General features: G+C 40.2%; 1 protein-coding gene across 1 annotated transcript in view; it reads right to left on the bottom strand.

Annotated features, from left to right (window-relative positions):
- Window positions 1–12,103, bottom strand: part of LOC150105787 (uncharacterized) — a 180,952-nt gene extending 168,849 nt beyond the window's left edge. Inside the window, exon 1 of the mRNA XM_090394558.1 lies at window positions 11,883–12,103. Coding sequence (XP_090250684.1) covers window positions 11,883–12,103 — 221 coding nt within the window. The remainder of the gene's footprint in view (window positions 1–11,882) is intronic.
- Between the last annotated feature and the right edge of the window lie 7,142 nt (window positions 12,104–19,245).

The raw sequence follows: 19,245 nt of genomic DNA, 5'->3' as shown, positions 1-19,245 counted from the left end.
ATTGTAATTTTCGCAATTGAAAATACCCCACTGGAAAAATATCTAGACGCAGTAGTCCAATATGTCCCCCCCCAAAATATAACTCACATTTCAAGAGTTGGCGGAACCGTACAAATGTACTTTAACGACGCATCTTGGTCTGAGACATTAATCGAAAAGGGAATAGACATCGGAGCATGCCACGTGAATGTCTCACCAATCGCAGTTGCTCCCACAAAAGTAACAGTGTCAAATGTCCCACCGGAAATAAGCCATCAAATGCTTCGCGGATTACTATCAAAATACGGCACAGTGACAGGTAAAATCAGAACGCTACGCGCCTCTACAACTAGGCCTGAATTCGCTCACATCAAGAGCTTTAGAAGACAGGCTCTAATGCACTTTGGCGACAATACAATCGGCTCCATACCCAAAATAATCAACACAGAAATAGACGGAGTACCCTACACCTTTTATATTACTGTTGCTGCTCAGTGCTTTTACTGCCACGAAGAAGGCCATGTAAGGAAGTTATGCCCGTATATACACAGAAATGAGAAACCGGATAACAATACTACCAACCCTAGCAGATCAGAGATTCAGAAGCAGCAAGCAGCCAACCCCAAAAAACAGAGCATCCCTAACAAACAACAAAGATCTCAAGGAAACAGCTCTCAGTCGAGCACCGGGGAGACAAAATCAATTGGTAGCACTAACCAAACCCACCTTTCGGAAGAACCTCCACCAAGATCGAGTAAAAGCAATCCTAGAGAAGAGGAAACAGAACACAGACAACTAACTAACGAAGCGGAGCAAGAAACAAAAACGGAAAAACAACCAAAGACAAACCAGCGCAGCTGCAGCAGGGAACCTTTGCCTCCAAGCATTCTGGAACCCTCCCAACAGCCTGTAGAGGGGATGAAGAGATCGAGTTTCTTGAGTCCTCAGATGATGAAGAGGAAACTGGAAATGCAGGTCTTCCTCACACTGAAGGCCCACTTACAAATGAGCAGCTTCAGAGCTTTCTTAAAAAGGTTCGAGGCTCTTCACAAAAGCTGCTGACAGCCTATGACTACACCACTGACATCAGTGGCCTTATCACACAGCTGGAAGAATTAAGAACTATTCTGTCAGAAAAAAAAGGGAGAAAAACCACCAATCTCAGAAAAAGGATATACTACCTGATAAACGGGCTTGAATCCCAGCGGCAGCGTAACTATCCGTAAAGGAAGTGAAGATTACCGCACCAAATAAAATTAAACCATAAAATAATGAGCACCTCAGTAAACCTTCTCTCACTAAACGCTAGAGGATGTGCCACACCACTGCGAAACAGGCTGGTCCTGCAGCATATCCTTGCCCACCGGCCAGAAATAGTTATGCTGCAGGAAACTAACTTCCATTGCAACAGCAAAGCTTCATATCAACACTGGAAGAACTGGCCTTATACCATGCACCACTGTCCTGCCATACAACTTCATGGATCTGGAGTCAGCATTGGAATTCGCCAAAACAGCGCTCTAAAAGTAGAAATAATCGATACCTTTCCTGGGTGAGCAATATATGTACTCATTACAACTCAGACAGGGAAGAAAATATATATCATTAACATATACATCCCACAAAATGAACAGCTTGCAGTGCAGGTACTAGACTTTGTGCGAAACCACCTCAGCAAGGTGAATGACCACATCATACTTGCAGGGGATTTCAACTGCACTCTGGATCCTGCAATGGACAGACAGCAATGCCAAGAACTTCGACACGCACTAGCTCAGCTTCTCCAGGATGTAATAAATGACCTCGAGCTGACTGACACCTTCAGACACTTGCACCCACATGAGAAAGTGTTCTCCTGGAGAGCCAAAGGTGGTCCTACCAGTGTCCTATTCCAGGCACGGCTCGACAGATACTACACTTCGATGCACACAATACCCTACATCAGGACAGTCAATTACCATCCATCTCATGCATCACACCATGATTCCATCCTTCTTAGCATTTGCATTCCTGGACACACCAGACACAAAGGAGGAGCATACTGGATTTTTAACAACAGCCTACTAAAGGATACAGAATATCTCAGAACCTCCAAAATCTAAATCGAAACTCTCATCAGAGATATACCTACTTCACAATCAATTTCCGAGTGGTGGTCACTTTTTAAATCCAAAGTTAGGGTATTCACCCAAAAATATAGTCACAGAAGAAATTTGAAAAAGCATTCAGTCCTTAAAAATTTGCAACAACAACAGCAATTGCATCATCCAGAATCTGAGGAATACCAATCCCTAGAAGTCACCATACGCTCACACCTAGAGCACTCTGCAAGAGGAGCACTAATAAGAGCACGACGCAAACATATTAACTTCGCAGATGCCCCCACAAAGTATTTCTTCTCACTAGAAAAACGCCAACAAGAGTGCACCACCATATCTGCTATTAAAACAGATAATGGAAACATCATAGAAAATCATGACGAAATCCTCTTACATACCTTGCAGTACTACAAAAATTTGTACCAAGCCAACTCAACATCTATGGAGGCCATGAATATAATTCTCTTCGATGTGAAAAGACTCTCACCAATAACAAGGAGTAACACAGAACTCCCCATCACGTTATACACGATCTGAAAACTGCCTGCACCTCCTTACCTAAAGATAAATCTCCTGGCATGGACGGGCTCACCACTGAATTTTACCAGTCCTTCTGGGAACAGCTTGGACCTATCCTCTACAGAGTTTTTGTCGACGCGAATACCAATGGCTTCCCACTCAATATGACAACATCAGTTATTAAACTCATTCCAAAGAAAGGAGACGCGACGAAACTAGGAAACTGGAGACCCATCTCTATCACAAACACAGACTGCAAAATTATATCAAAAGCGATTGCCAACAAACTTAAAACCGGTCTGAGCGAAATTATAAATAGGCATCAGAGCTATTCCATCCCTGGAAGATCAATCCACGAAAACTTACACCTCATAAGGGATCTCATAAGCATAGCGAAAAACAACAGTAAAACAATGGGTCTTGTAACACTAGACCAAGAAAAAGCGTTCGACCGCGTTGAACACCTGTACCTCTTCAACTGCTTGAAAGCATTTGGCTTTGGTTCAGGCATCATTCACTCTATTAAGATGTTGTATGCCAAGGCACAGTTTTGCATGACACAACAGGCTTACCATAACTGCACCATACAGCAGAGGTATTAAACAAGGCTGTCCACTCTCCGGTCCTCTTTACACAATTTCCATTGAACCCTTTTTGTGTAGACTCAGCATGCTGCTCAGGGCATGCCACCCTAAACTTCCCTACCAAACCATAACCCTGACAGCATATGCTGATGATGTTACAATCATAACCCGCAAAGAAGAGGACTTCCATAACATACAGATGGCATACCAACAATATCAGGCAGCCTCAGGAGCGAAACTAAACACACATAAAACCACAGGACTGTGGTGTGGCAAATGGAAAAACCGAACGGATTTCCCAATGTCTGGTACCTGGTCCACAGAGGGAAACAAATACCTGGGGATTTACCTCGGAAACACACCCTCTTATATGGATAAGAACTGGGAGGCACTGAACAAGCGTTTAAAGCAAGTACTAGGAAAGTGGGCAGCAATACGAGCCTCTGTCTCCACAAGAGGGAGAGCAATAATCGTTAACTAAATAGCCACCAGTGTCCTTTGGCATACACTAAAGATTCTTACACCACCAGAGCAATTCATCAAACAAATAAAGTCAACCATATATCGATTCATATGGAATAAAACAAACTGGCTTTCATACTCCAAGCTATGTACTTCTCTCAAAGATGGAGGACAAAATTTGACCTCCATTGACAATAGGATAACAACGTTCCGCGCTCAATTTCTCCTGAATACCATACAACAGGAAATATCACACAAATGCACCACTGAATATATTTTCACTTCTGCCACTAGAGGTCTCTCTCTCTCCACAACCTTAAGAATGACAACAGCTCAAGTGCCAGTAAATTTAACAAACTTCTACAAAGATGCCCTTCGACGATGGAAGAAGCTAAACCTCCAGCACACAGTGAAGACAGCATCCCTACCTGAAATCCTCATGGAACCCATCTTTCACAAGACGATGGTAAAAAGCCCGATCACTCAGAAAGAGTTTTTCTTTCCTCCATGGAGCTGGCGAAGCGTGAGGATCTTGGGGAACATTCTTTTTCCAAGCCTCACCTGGCGCTTTCCAAATTCTCTTTCCAAATTCCAAAACCTGGAATATGGGAATCAGTCTGATCAGATAGACACCGTAAAGGCCGCTTTTCAAGCCGCTATGCCTGATAGCATAACAGAAGAGGGGCTTAGCCCTCCCAACTCAGAAGATCTGGCGCCTATCTTTCTGATAAAAACCAATAACTCATGGGAGAAACTTACACCCAGCAACACCAACAAGATCTACAGCACTCTAACACAACAGTCGAACCAAAGCACTTTATTGGAAAATCCTGCATTAGCTGATCAAACACTATTTCAATGGGATCTACCATATCGCACAAGAGCCATCAAACCTGGCGCAGATATTCAGTGGAGAATGTGGCATAATATATTACTCACTCCTACTATATTACGAAAATTTAACTCAAATGTCTCAGATAACTACCTGTTCTGCTACCAATTAGGAACAGTCCGGCATATCTACTTGGAATGCCCAGTCAACACCCAATTAATCAGTTTGTCTCGGGAAACGGCAGCTCTCACCTGTGGTAGTCTTCATACAGAAGAGGAATATTTCAATCTCGTCCATGCGAAGTCAAATAACCATTCATTCTGCAACTACCTTTTCATCACCGCGAAAGCGGTAATATACAACTTCTACCTCAGACATACAAGACCAGACAGCACAGCAACTTCACAGAGAGAGGCAACTGAACAACTCACTGCAGCCTTCCAACAAAAGGTGAGAAGTCGGATCCTACACGAGTATCACCACAACAGGCAAAACAACACCTTAGATCTTTTCCACCAAGACTGGAATCATAGAATCAACTCCTGGCTGAGCAGGGCGACTGCATTATAGTTCACTTTCCAGCATAGAAGAGACACCATCCCCCCCCCCCCCAAAGAAAGTGGCAAAAGAAGGATTGTTGTGCTTAACAGTGCGAAAATTAATCAGCTGGCACTCTCATGTAAATAGACAATATTGTGCAACAGAAACTCCTATGTTCTTCCACTTTTATGATCTTTTACAGTATCATGTTAGAATAACTCTTAATGGCTTTAATCTAAAAAAAAAAAAATGTAATTTGTCTTTTAAGTGACTTCGATGTAACATACCTCAACAAGAATATGAGCATGTAACCTCTCTGCCTGACTGCAGAGAACCAAAAAACCGGTTAATCCTGTAAATAAGAATGTTATGTTCACAATAAAAAAAAATATATATATCTACCTATCTATCTATCTATCTCGCTAGGTGGCCAAGGTGTTGCACGTGCGTTCATACCGCTCCTGCCTTCCCCCACCTTTGATACGTTTATCCGAAAGGAAGGACTTAATTTTTAAATCGGTGTATTCTCCAAGCTGAGAGCTATCTACTCATACTAGTCGTGTACGCGTAAGTGTAGTGATAAGTGATTTATGACAGTTTTCTTCTCCTGGTGTACGAGTTCGTATATATCTTCAATTTCGACGCCATAATTCCTTCTCCAACACCTGCACCCCTCACCTGAGGCTATAGCCTGCGAAGGATTAACCGCCATGGCAACGGCACATTCATGTACTACCAAGGATTTAGCAGTTCAAAGACCCCCTACGACTTCGAACCCGGAAGGAAGAGCAAAGTTCACCGAAGCTATGTACATGGAAAACAGGCCAGTCAATTCAAAATCTTACGCTAATGTTGTATCTAATGGAAATATCCCATCGTCTCCCAAAACACTGATCTCACACACGAATGCCACATCAGCCAGCAGTAAACCGATTAACGCAAAAATAACTACCACTGTTACGAACGTCATTTCCCGAGAAAATGGGATTGTTATTTTCGCCACCAAAGAAAACATCCCATTAGAAGATTATCTAACGGCGATCGCCAAAATTGTACCCGCAAAAAATATTACTGACGCTTCCCGCGTAGCTGGAACTGTGCAGGTATATTTTAGCCATATCTCATGGGCACAAACGGTACTGCAAAAAGGCGTCGATATTGGCGATTATCACTTCGATGCATCCCCAATAGCACTGGCCCCAACAAAAGTAACAGTATCAAATGTTCCCCCTGAAATTCCTCATCAACTCATTAGATCCATGTTATCAAGATACGGTTCTGTCACAGGAAAAATACGCACATTGTCATCAGCCACGAAGAAGCCCGAATTTTCCCATGTTAAAAGCTTTCGGAGACAGGCATTAATGCACTTTCCAAACAACGACTCACTACACGACCTCCCAAAATTAATCAACACGGACATAAATGGAATAACCTACACTTTCTACTTATCTTCCTCATCACAGTGCTTCTTTTGTCATGAAGATGGTCACATTAGGAAACATTGTCCCTATATTACCAACAGTTCATCAACAAACATCCCAGCCCAGAATAGCAAACCAGTTGAACAGAATAACAACGTACATGAAGAAAATCAAAGCATAGGAAAAAGTAAACCAAAAATTCTCTCCCCATCACGAACTTCGGAGGAAAGAAAATCCCGAACTGGAAAAGACAGCGCTCATGTCGCTCTTGAACGTCTGCCAAGTATTGAGATCCAAAGCGCTGATAACGAAGTCTCACAGCACGAAAACACCGATCCTCCCAACAGAGATGACAAGGACGAACAAATTAAAAGCAATCCCCAGGCCCAGCAATCAGAATCACCAACCCAGCCTCCCATAAATTCAAAACTTCACCGTATAGAAGAAACTACTTAAAATAGCCTTTCATCACCTGCAGCCAGCCAAGAAGGAACAGAGCTCCCAGACGATGAGGAAACTGTATTTCCACATGATGACCTAGAAGAAGAGGAAGCTGAGGGCGAACTTCCCCACACTGAGGGTCCCCTAACCATGAATCAGCTGTCATCCTTCATACAGAAAGTGCGAGGCTCTCCTCACAAACTAACTATAGCCCTTAAATACACCACAAGAATCCCGGAACTAATATCTCAACTTCAGGACCTACACTCGAAACTGAAATGCAAAAAGAGCAGAGCAGAGGTCAACAGGAGTAAGCGAATCTACTACCTAATTAACGGGCTACAAACACAGTACCAGGATCAATATTAGATTAAACTTACAATCAAACTTTCATAAATCATAATGTCTATAAGCCTTTTCTCTCTCAATGCAAGAGGATGTGCCTCTGCTCTACACAACAGAATAGTCCTTGACCAGGTACAAAAATATCATATAGACCTAATACTTCTGCAAGAAACAAACATCAACTCCTCAACCAATTTATCCAGAAGATGGGCAGAGTGGCCTTATGACTTACAGCACTCTGCAACCCAACAACATCATGGAGTTGTTGCCACAACAGGATGCTGTGGCATTACAAATCCTGGATTTCATTCAAAACCACCTTTCTAGTATAGACCAAGAACATATCATAATAGCTGCAGACTTTAATCGCACTCTTGACCAAGAAAAAGACAGCCTTCAGTGTGGTGAACATCGTAACCAATTAATAAACAAACTTCAAACACTGGTAAACGATAATGAACTCATCGCCGTCTTTCGGCATCAACATCCTGATAAGAAATCCTACACATGGAGGTCAGCAATCACAACGACAAATAGGCCACTCTACCAAGCACGACTGGACAGATACTACATTTCCAAACACACCTTGCCTCTAGTTAGAAACATCTCACACATCCCTTCCTACATTTCAGATCATTGCTTCGTCAAGCTGCAACTTTCATTATCTTGGGAAGCATCAAAATCAGGAAGTGCCTATTGGATCTTCAACAATACTCTCCTGAAAGATCCAGTTTATATAACAAACACTCAGGCTTTAATAACCAACCTCACTCACTCGAAAGTGGATACAGAACCAATGAAAACATGGTGGCCCCACTTAAAATCACGAATAAAATCCTTTACGCAGATCTACAGTCACCAGAAAAATCAACAGAGGAACAATAGAATCCGGCAACTTGAAGAACAGCTCAAGTATCTCCCAGAAGAAAGCCCTGAACATCATTCTGCCTTCCAAGCCATGCAAAGACAGGCAGAATTATCGGCAAAAGGTGCCCTACTTAGATCGCGGCATATACAAATAAATCTTTCAGACGCCCCCACAAAATATTTTTTCTCTTTGGAAAAAAAATGTCAGGCAGTAAATTCCATCTCTGCTATCAGACTTCAAGATGACAGCATCACAGAAGATCCTAGCAAAATCACCTCTGAAATCCTACAATACTACAAGAATGCATACAGTAATACAGGAACATCCCATCATGCCATTCACGAAATACTGAAAGAAACAAAAAAAATCTCTGCAACAGATCGGAACCACTTAGAAAAGAAAATCACGCTAGATGAACTGAAAACCGCATGTACATCTTTGCCAAAGAACAAATCTCCTGGCCTTGATGGTCTCACGTCAGAGTTTTTCCAAGTATTCTGGAAACAACTCGGACCACTTCTCCTCAAAACACTGCAAGAAGCCTACATCAATGGCCTCCCACAATCCGTAACGACCTCAGTAGCACGATTGATACCAAAGAAGGGAGACCACACGGATATCTGGAACTGGCGTCCAATCTCCCTAATTAATACCGATTGTAAAATAATTTCCAAAGTTATAGCAAACCGAATAAACTCAACACTGTCTGAAGTTATTGGTCAACATCAAACGTACTCTGTCCCAGGAAGATCAATACATGATAACCTCCATTTAATAAGAGATCTCATCCACATCGCAAACAGCCAATATGAAAACCTAGCACTCATCAGCCTTGATCAGGAGAAGGCTTTCGACAGGGTAGAGCACGAATACCTTTATGAAGTTCTAAAGGCATTTGGCTATGGTCCTCTCATCATTGAAACAGTGCAATTGCTTTACAGAGATGCACACTTCTGTTTAAAAATCAACAACAGGCTCACTCGCACTTTGTCATACTCTCGAGGGATCAAGCAAGGATGCCCCCTCTCCAGTCAATTATACACACTGGCCATAGAACCCTTCTTAAAAAGAGTACACCAAACCATCATCTCCAAACGAACCAGCATAATAGAGCCACATCAAAAAATTACCCTATATGCCGATGACGTCACTGTAACAGTCCGAAATGAAGAAGAAATGACAGTAACCGAGGAAGCACACAGACTATATGCACAAGCCTCAGGGGCCAAATTAAATTCTGCAAAAACCACGGGCTTGTGGTCAGGCAGATGGAAGTCTAGAAATGATTCTCCAATCGAATGTACCTGGTCAAGCGAAGGACAAAGATACTTAGGTGTGCACCTTGGCAACACCAAAATATATAACACACTGAACTGGACACAACTGCAGAACCGTTTTAAACAGATACTAGGTAAATGGAACAGCGTTCGTTCCATATCTTCACTTAGAGGAAGAGTACTAATAGTTAACCAGATGGCTGCGAGTGTCTTATGGCATACCCTCAAAGTACTCACACCTCCTGAAGAATTTCTCTAATACATTCAAAAGGAGATCAAACGTTTCCTCTGGAACAAAACTCACTGGACAACATACCCTCAACTCTGCAAGCCACTCAGCAATGGAGGTCAAGGCCTGGTTTCCCTTGAAAACAAGATTAGATCCTTCAAGATAATCCTCCTCCTAAAGACACTTCAATGCAATCACACTTATGTAACCACCTTCGATTACATCACGAAATCATCCACCAGAGGACTTACACTTCCCACAATCCACCGAATGGCCAGTCCTGCACCATCTCCTCCTAAACTACCTCATTTTTACAAAGATGCTCTACAGCGGTGGAAAAACACAGGCCTTCATCACACACTTATAGGATCAACAGAGTCAGCAGCACTTACAGAACCACTATTCTCGAACAGAAACATAACAAGTCCCACAACTGGCCAGCCTTTTCTTTTCCCTACATGGAACTGGGCAGGAATAAGAGTCATAGGGGACCTCCTAACCCAGACCCTAAAGTGGAAAGCATTCACAAGCCTACCAATGAAGAACCCAAAAACTGAAAAACAATATCAAGCTGCAAGCCTCCATTATAAAAGCCTATCCAGATATCGCTACACCTCAGGAAATCCGTATTCCTTCTAGAAACTGCTCGAGGCCGATATTTCATCTTGTACAATCTGAAGCCTCACTTCCAATTCTTCCCTCCAACTACAAGAAAATATACCATTTCCTCATGTCAGGGTCTCCATCCTCGCCCTTCTTATATTCATCATTAACCCTCTCATCTACAAGGCTGCATATGCCACTCAGTTTTCAGTGGGATCTGCCATATAAATCAAAATGTGCCAAACCAGATTCCGATATACAGTGGAGACTATGGCATAACATCTTGCCAACTCCTTCTAAGCTCTACAAATTTCATATAAGAGAAACGGATCTGTGTCTATTCTGTGACGTTTCAGGTACCTTGGAACATACATATCTGACCTGTCCCACAAACAAATCGATGATCACCTATGTCCTGAATACTGCCTCCAACACCTGTAACTACTCACACAGCCAAGAAGACTACTGGAATTTAGTCCACACAGAAGAAAACAGACACAGAACATGCAATTTCCTCTTCATCTGCGCTAAGGACGTCATCTACAGCTTCTACCTAAAACAGACAAGAAATAACCAGCATCCATCCATTACTGAAACTGCACAAACATTCATGTATATCCTTCGCCGGAAACAAAAAAGCAAGCTTTTATTGGAACTTGAATACTTCAAAGAAACAAGAACTGTCGCGAAATTCATAGAGGAGTGGAATCCAACTGGTACCCTCTTGTGGATTGACGACAACAATGCGCTTCATCTGAAAGATAACTCAGACTGAAACTGAACTGTAAACTTTGATTTCATTTATTCCATTCTCCATTGTATACCCGAAAGGAAAATGTTTTATTTCTTTGTAATATATATACTTATAATATATAAATAGTTGTTGTTACCTATCGTCTAAAATGTATATTTTAAACAAGTTAAATAAAAAAATAAAAAAATAAAAATCTATCTATCTATCTATATCTATATCTATATATATATATATATATATATATATATATATATATAGATATAGATATATAGATAATTTTAAATAAAACTTGGTTTTAATCCTTTTTCCCAAATAAGCAAACAGATAAGTAAGTCAAATTTGCGCCTGCACGTAGTGCAAGTCAGGGCGACTCGTTGTAAAGGTGGAATAAACTTTGATCACTATCCTTGGTATTTACGCTTAATGCAAGGCACATCTCCTAGTGGAGATGTAAGATGCTATACACTAAATGCAGGGGCCACTACCCAGACCGGTTTCGACCTTCATTGAGGTCTCATCTGTGGGAGCCACCTTGGCATTTCTTAAGCCTGGCTCTACGAAGAAGAAATGACGACAGTAACCGAGGAAGCACACAGACTACTGTATATGCACAAGCCTCAGGGGCCAAATTAAATTCTTCAAAAACAAGGATAGAAATCACTCTCCGATCGAATGTACCTGGTCAAGTGAAGAACAAAGTTACTTAGGTGTGTACCATGGCAACAGCAGAATATATAACACACTGAACTGGACGCAACTGCAGAACCGTTTTAAACAGGTGCTAGGTAAATGGAACAGCATTCGTTCCATGGCTTCACTTAGAGTACGAATAGTTAACCAGATGGCTGTGAGTGTGTTATGGCATACCCTCAAAATACTCACACCCCCTGAAGAATTTATCCATGACATTCAAAAGGCAATCAAACGTTTCCACTGGAACAATACTAACTGGACAACATACTCTGAACTCTGCAAGCCATTCAATAAGGGAGGTCAAGACGTGATTTCCCTTGAAAACAAGATTGCATCCTTCAGAATAATCCTTCTCCCAAAGAGACTTCACTCCAGTCATGCTTACGTAACCACGTTCGATTACATCACGAACCACCCGAGGACTTGCACTTTCCACAATCCTTCGAATGGCCATTTCTAAACCATCTCCTCTTAAACTACCTCATTTTTACAAAGATGCTCTACAGCGGTGGAAAAGGACAGAACTTCATCACGCACTAACAGGATTAACAGCGTCGGCTGTACTATCAGAACTACTGTTTTCGAACAGAAACATAGCAAGTCTCACAAATGGCCAGCCCTTTATTTTCCCTACATGGAATTGGGCAGGAATAAGAATCATAGGAGACCTCCTGACCCAGAACCTAAAGTGGAAAACATTCACAAGCGTACCAATGAAGAACCCAAAAACTGAAAAGCAATACCAACAGATGCAAGCTGCTACTAGAAAAGTCTATCCAGATATCGCTACACCTCAGGGAATCCGTATTTCTTCTAGAAACTAAGGGGAGCCTACCTTTCATCTTGCATCATCTGAAGCGTCACTTCCAATTATTCCCTCCAACTAAAAGAAAATATACCACTTCCTCATATCAGTGCCTCCAACTTCGCCCTTCTTATATTCATACTTAACCCTCTCATTTACTAAGCTGCACAAGCCACCCAGTTTTCAGTGGGAACTTCCATATAAATCGAGGTGTGCCAAACCAGATTCCGACATACAGCATGGCATAACATCTTGCCAACTCCTACTAAGCTCCACAAAATTTCAGCTAAGACAATCGGATCAGTGTCTATTCTGCGAAGGTTCAGGCACCTTGGAACACACATATGTAACTTGTCCTGCAAACAAAGCGATGATCACCTACACCCTGAATACAGCCTCTAGTACCTGTAACTACGCACACAGCCAAGAGGACTACTTGAATGTAATCCACACAGAAGAGAACAAACACAAAATTTGCAATTTCCTCTTCATCTGTGCCAAGGCCGTCATTTACATTTTGTACCTTAAACATACAATAAATAACCAGCACCCATCCATCACTGAATCGGAACAAACCCTCATGTGTAGCCTACGGCGGAAACTACAAAGCAGGCTTTAACCGGAATTTGATTACTACCAACAAACAGGAACTGTCACAAAATTCATAGAGGAGTGGAATCCAACTGGTACCCTGTTCTGGATTGCCGACGACAATACACTTCATCTGAAGAATAACTAAAAGTGATGCTGAACTGTAATATTGACTCTTACTGAAAAGACACATCTTGCCTACCATGAATGGAATTTCTTCCATAAAGCAATATATATATATATATAATAGATGCATATTGCTTCATATTATTTAGTTCTTCTACTTCAATTTCAGATTGTCTGGGGATGCTCTTTCTAAATCAGTATTTCAACACATTTTGTAATGAATATATTGTATTATATTGTATATATTGTTGGCCGAGTGGTCAGTGTATTCGCTTTCCAGCTAAAAGGCTGCGGGTTCGAATCCTGCTACCATGGGCATGGATGTTTGTGATTGTCTGTGAAAAATACTAGTGGTGGTGGTTGGGGGGGGTAGATAGCGTACATGAAAATGAGGAAGGTGGATGTGGATGGATTGGTGGAGACGGGGTGTTGTAGAGCACAAGCTCTCCCTCGATGAGTCTTTGGACTCCCTGATAAGTTTCTGCCATGATTGATATTAATTATAACAACAACAACAACAGTCATGTTTTGCACTTGTTAAAATTTCTCTCTTAAACTATGAACTAAACTCAGATATTTTTGTAATTAGCTTGAGACAAAAGCTCCAGTCTTCAATCGCAGCCTACCCTGAACCCTTCAATAATGGCAAGACCCTCATTAATAGCATTAAGTTGGATTGGAAAAGGCTAAATATAGAATCCCATCTTCTGAAACAATGCCAGACATGCCTTTTAGTACCTATGAGAGAGAAATTAAAAAAACGTAGAGATATAAGTGTCTACTATCAAGACTATTGACCTCTAGTTCTCATCTCATTGCTATCTGAAGTAATGAAGAAGGTTATGAACAATCAACTTGTTCAGCACATTGAAACCTGTGAACTGATCATACTCTATTGTATAGTGAAACTGTGGAGTATTCATAACTAAAAATTCACACGTAAAACACATCTTAAGTATCTTAAGACATCATCAGTTATTAGAAACAATACTAGGAGTTAACTCAAGAAATTGTTCCGTTATATGGCAAGCAAGAGGAAGAATAATTATAGTAAATTAACAGTGGTGGATAGTCATGGAAGCAGACTCACAGCTGTGAAGGATATAGTGGAATTATTAAATGAGAACTTTATCCGCATATATCATACTGGCGTAAATGATGTAGTGGAATATATAGCAGAGAGGCAAGTATTAGGAGAATTGGATGTGAAAGAAACAGGTGTAGCAGATGTTGGTTAGGTTAGATGTTAATAAGGCTGTGGGAATGGATGATATATCGCTGCGTTTTCTTAAGGCATGTGCACCACAGTTGGCTTTGCCCCTGACCTGGTTATTTAATGAAAGTCTTTCAGTTGGTAGGGTTCCTAAGGAATGGAAAGAAGGCAAAATAGTACCACTCCACAAGCATGGTTCTAAGACAGAAGTCTCCAGCTATAGGTAATATAATTGTCGGAGAATTGGGAGATGAGGGAAATTTATTGGTGATGCAAGGTGTATGTGAACGTTTTGAATAACCTTTTTTTTTATATATTATTAAGGGTAGTCAGAGAATACTTTTGCAGGAGGGTGAAAATAGAAACTTTGGGGAAATGGGAAGGATACCTGAACCCCTGATGTTATCCCATCATATCCTTCTTGGACTGATATTTATCCCCAGCCTCTCCTGACTGAGCAAACCTGTTACCCACATTCATCTCTCATTTTTTTTTTAATTTCTGTTCTCTGAAATAATCTCCATGAAGCATTCCCTAAACACTACAACCTCTTCAAAAATAAGTGTAGACTGTTTTTTTCAAATGAAGTTATACTTGCAAAATGATTATATTGTTTAATCCTTTAGCCAAGCCTAAATGAACAAAGTTTGTGCATGACTTTGTTCATCTTCAAGAGTTAATTACTTGTCTATTGATGGTCTTGTATATAGAGTCTTGGGCGCCTTCTGGGTCTTGCTTCCATTGATGAGACCTCAATAAAGGATGAAACTGGTGTGGATAGTGACCCTTTCCATAACTGATAAATTTATACATGCCCATAAAGAAGTGTGCTTTACGTTATGGAATACTGAAACAACTGATGTGAAATTAGCAATATTTTTGTACAAGTAGTCTCGTTGTGAAGATTCTTCACGTGCTAACTTTGTTTGCATCATTTCTGTTATCTTGGCAAGTATAATTTTAAAAGTTCGCCTGGTTGGCCGAGTGGTCAGTTTATCTGCTCTCTAGCCAAAAGTCTGCGGGTTCGAATCCCACTGTGGGAATTGATGTTTGTAATTGCCTGTGAAAATACTAGTGGTGGTGGTGGGCAGTAGGTGGTGGTGGTGTTGATGGATGCAGTGGGGATGGAGAGTTGTAGAGTAGGTGCCCTCCCTCGATGAGTCTTTGGACTCTCTGGAGGTTTCATGTAAAAATAATAATAATTTTATATTCAAACATCGTATCAACAGATTTTTTAAACAGAATTTTTAACTTAATAAATAACCAGATTTTAACTCATAGACATTTTTATAACACTAGATGTATTTCTCCAGTCATAACTAAACAAAGTTTAATCATTTCTTCCAAAATGGCCTCCTCAAAAAAGTAGGTACTAAAGAAACTTATTTTCTGAAGAATTATCCCATGATAACCCAGAAATTAATTACAAAGTATGCTATCCTTACTATACGTTGGCAACACATCAAGAAGAATAGCCCAAATATTAAAATCAGTCAGAACAGCCTTCAAACCAGTTAACACCTTACAAAATGTCCTGTGTTCCTCCAAAGACTAAGTTCCATTTTATAAACATCTTGGCGTATATATACAAGATTCTACATTCTTGTGGATAGGGTACATATAGGCCAAACTGGGAGAAGTTTTGAAATCCATAAAAAAGAACATGTAAGCGATGTTGAAAACAAAAGGGAAGAAAAAAAGCAAACTCACAATGTACATCCTCGAAGAATGTCACATAGTAAAATTGCCATGCATCCTCTATCAGAGATAGAGATAGAAAGAAAGAGTTGTCTAACCATACAGGTTAACATGAAGCAGGGAGATTATGAGAACTGTGTAGCTGTAATAGCACTTCTCAGGATAGCTGAACTATTTTATCTGCTTCTGTCACCTTGTGACCATCAGCACTCATTAAGGTTAATCTTCAATGATTATTCTTCCTCTTACTTGCCATAGCAAAAGAACTCTTTGGGATTTCCCTTGGTCTGCTTGGATAGTTGCTTCCCGTATTCTGATTTTGCCTTCCTTACCATAATGGTCACCTTTCTTATCTGACTCGTGTACTTATTATAGTACAAGGGTCAGGCAAGAATAAAACTCATTAGAATGTTTGATAACTATGTTAAATGGAATTTTCTGATTGACTGAAATAATCTTTTTTTTTTCCACAAGACGTCAGACAAAGAAGCAAACAGGTTAATTGATGTTCATGCAGTTCTGTTGTATTTCTATACTTATTTTATATCTTTACTTTTACTGTTATGTGCATACACTAGTTATTAACAGAAAACAATATACAAATGTTATAGCTTTATATACTTCAGTATAATTCCATTCAACTCCGGTGGCTTTACTCTATTTTGACTCATTTCGCTGCAAGCTGATTTTCATTCATCATGAGAGGATGAATTAAAATTCATCCTCTCATGATGTGATTTTTTTGTAATTTCTGTAGATTGTTAGTTTGCAACGCAGCACCCAGAGGGGGAACCAAGGGGCCCTGGCCAGTTCCAAAGAAAAAAGGGAAAAAAAACACTAGAAAAATTTCCAAAAATCTTTTCCTAGTTAAAATTCCTTTTTTTATTTTATGTTGTATCGTGTCTTCTGTTTCTAAACTACTTATGAATTAGTAATAATTGCAGATGCATATGCATAGGTCGTATGCAAAGCTTAGTGTATTCTCAAATCTTCTACTCAACTCATCAACCCCTCCCGAAGTTAAATCCTGAAAGCGCTAAAATGCCACACAGCAACAGACATTGCTGTGTGGCATTTTGTTATGTGTAGAAAAATAAAAACAGTATATATCAAATTAGTCAATGATTACTTGGTCCTGAATTTATTGAATTAAAGAAAACAAATATGGATATATGAAATTATGCAATAACTAGAGAGAGTATCAGAAGAACGGGTTTTGTTGACTTCGGTTGCTCAGTCATGATATCCATTGATATTCTACCCCTCCAAAAATAAAATAAAAAATCAGCATTGCCCTCGTTGCTGAATGGATAGCATACTCACTCTCCACCAAGCAGGCTGATGGTTATAATATCACCATAGCACAGATGTTTGTGGAGTGCTTTTAGGTTTTAGATGAATTTCATGATCCAGTGAGATCACTACCATAATAAATTTAGTTTAATCCTTTATCCAAGTGTAAACAAACAAAGTTTGCACCTGAAAATATCTTCAGGACTGGGATAAGGTAGTGCAATACCATGGTAAATGATAAATATGACCTCTCCAATTGCTTCTGTCTTAGTATCTCCACGGTTGGGTCTGCCTCTCACTGACGAGACCTCAATAAAGGTTGAAACCGGTCTGGGTAGTGGCCCTTTCCTTAATGCATAGTAGTATACATGTCCGCTAGGAGATGTGCTTTGCATTATTCGAGATACTGAGACAAGGAGTGATGAGAGAGCTTGGTCCACCTTTGCTCGGAGTGGCCTGGTGTTGCACTACCTTACCCCAGTCCTGAAGATATTTTCAGGCGCAAACTTTGTTTGCTTACACTTGGATAAAGGATTAAACTAAATTTATTATAGTCTAACCAAGTGAAAAATAAACTTCCGAGATCACTACCATAATTCTAGTTTGTTACAAAAGGGGGTGAGGAGGGGATGCTTTAGAAATAAACATTTAGAATATTTATCAGTCACTTGCATGTGTATTATTTTCTGATTACCTCAGGTTAAATATGACTATACCTTATATATGCTATCAGTTTTATTTTTTTTATACATTCCTGCGATAGATTCCAATGAATTATTTATTTAAAATATTTTACTTAAGTGAGATGAGTTAAGAAACAGACAGGTTAAAAAAAGGAAGCTTTTTGAATTAAGAAACAGATTGGATTGGATAACAGACTTGTAAGTTGGATAGGTGACTGGCTGTCAGATAGGTATCAGCAAGTTGTATGTGTGTGTGGGGGGGGGGGGTGCAGCGTTTTCAAAAGAAGAAAGTCAGTAGTAGTGTGCTGCAGTTTCTATTTTTTCACAGATAAAAGGAAAGAGAGTTTATAGCAAACAGTTTCTGTATGGGGACAGGTTCAGGAATACTGTAATCTGTTGATATTTTTCTTGAACATTTGAAGATTGTAGTCTTTTGGAAATTCTTCATGAGAGAGACTGTTCCACAGAATTGAGGTGGAAGGAATGAAATATGACTGGGATTAGCAGGTTCAGTGAGTATTCAGTTAGACTATAAATAGGATGTTGTGTTGATATAGCATAAATTTCTGTACATCTGGGAAATATGAGGCATAATGGATGCTAGTTCTGCTGAACGATGCCCATGGATATATCTGTAGAAGAGACACAATGCAGAAATTGATTTATTGAAATTTGGCTGATGAGAGTCTGTAAGAGAGAGAGAGAGAGAGAGAGAGAGAGAGAGAGAGAGAGAGAGGTGTCATTTATCAACTGGACTGTCCTTTTCTGAGCAGCATCCAGAATTTTTAGGGAAATCTTAGGTGCACCAGCCCATACATGAGAGCAATATTTCAATGTTGGTTGGATTTGGGATTTATACAGAGTAAGTAATTGTTTGACGCAGAAATACTATCATGAGTGAAATAGGATGCCAATTTTTTGGAAGCTGTTGATGCTAAAGAAGTCATATGATTGTGCCAGGAAAGGTTTAGAGTAAAAAACCTTTCATGATGATCAGCACCGAATGAGAATGGTTAATTAGTGAATGGAATGCATTCCTTGAGAGTGTGGTGAATACAGACTTGTTGAACACGTAAGGTACAGTTTGATTAGCTTTGTGTGATACATTGTATCTCCAGTGATGAATCTTTAAATCCGTGTAGGTTTGCCATTAATAATAATAATAATACCATTAATAATAGCTGGCC

This window comes from Typopeltis vanoorti, chromosome 6 (genome assembly GCF_054136105.1).
Source record: "Typopeltis vanoorti isolate ZY-2024b chromosome 6, IOZ_Tvanoo_1.0, whole genome shotgun sequence".
NCBI classification, from domain to species: Eukaryota; Metazoa; Arthropoda; class Arachnida; order Uropygi; family Thelyphonidae; genus Typopeltis; species Typopeltis vanoorti.
Note: the sequence above shows the minus strand (reverse complement) of the source record. Positions and strands in the feature narration are given on the sequence as shown.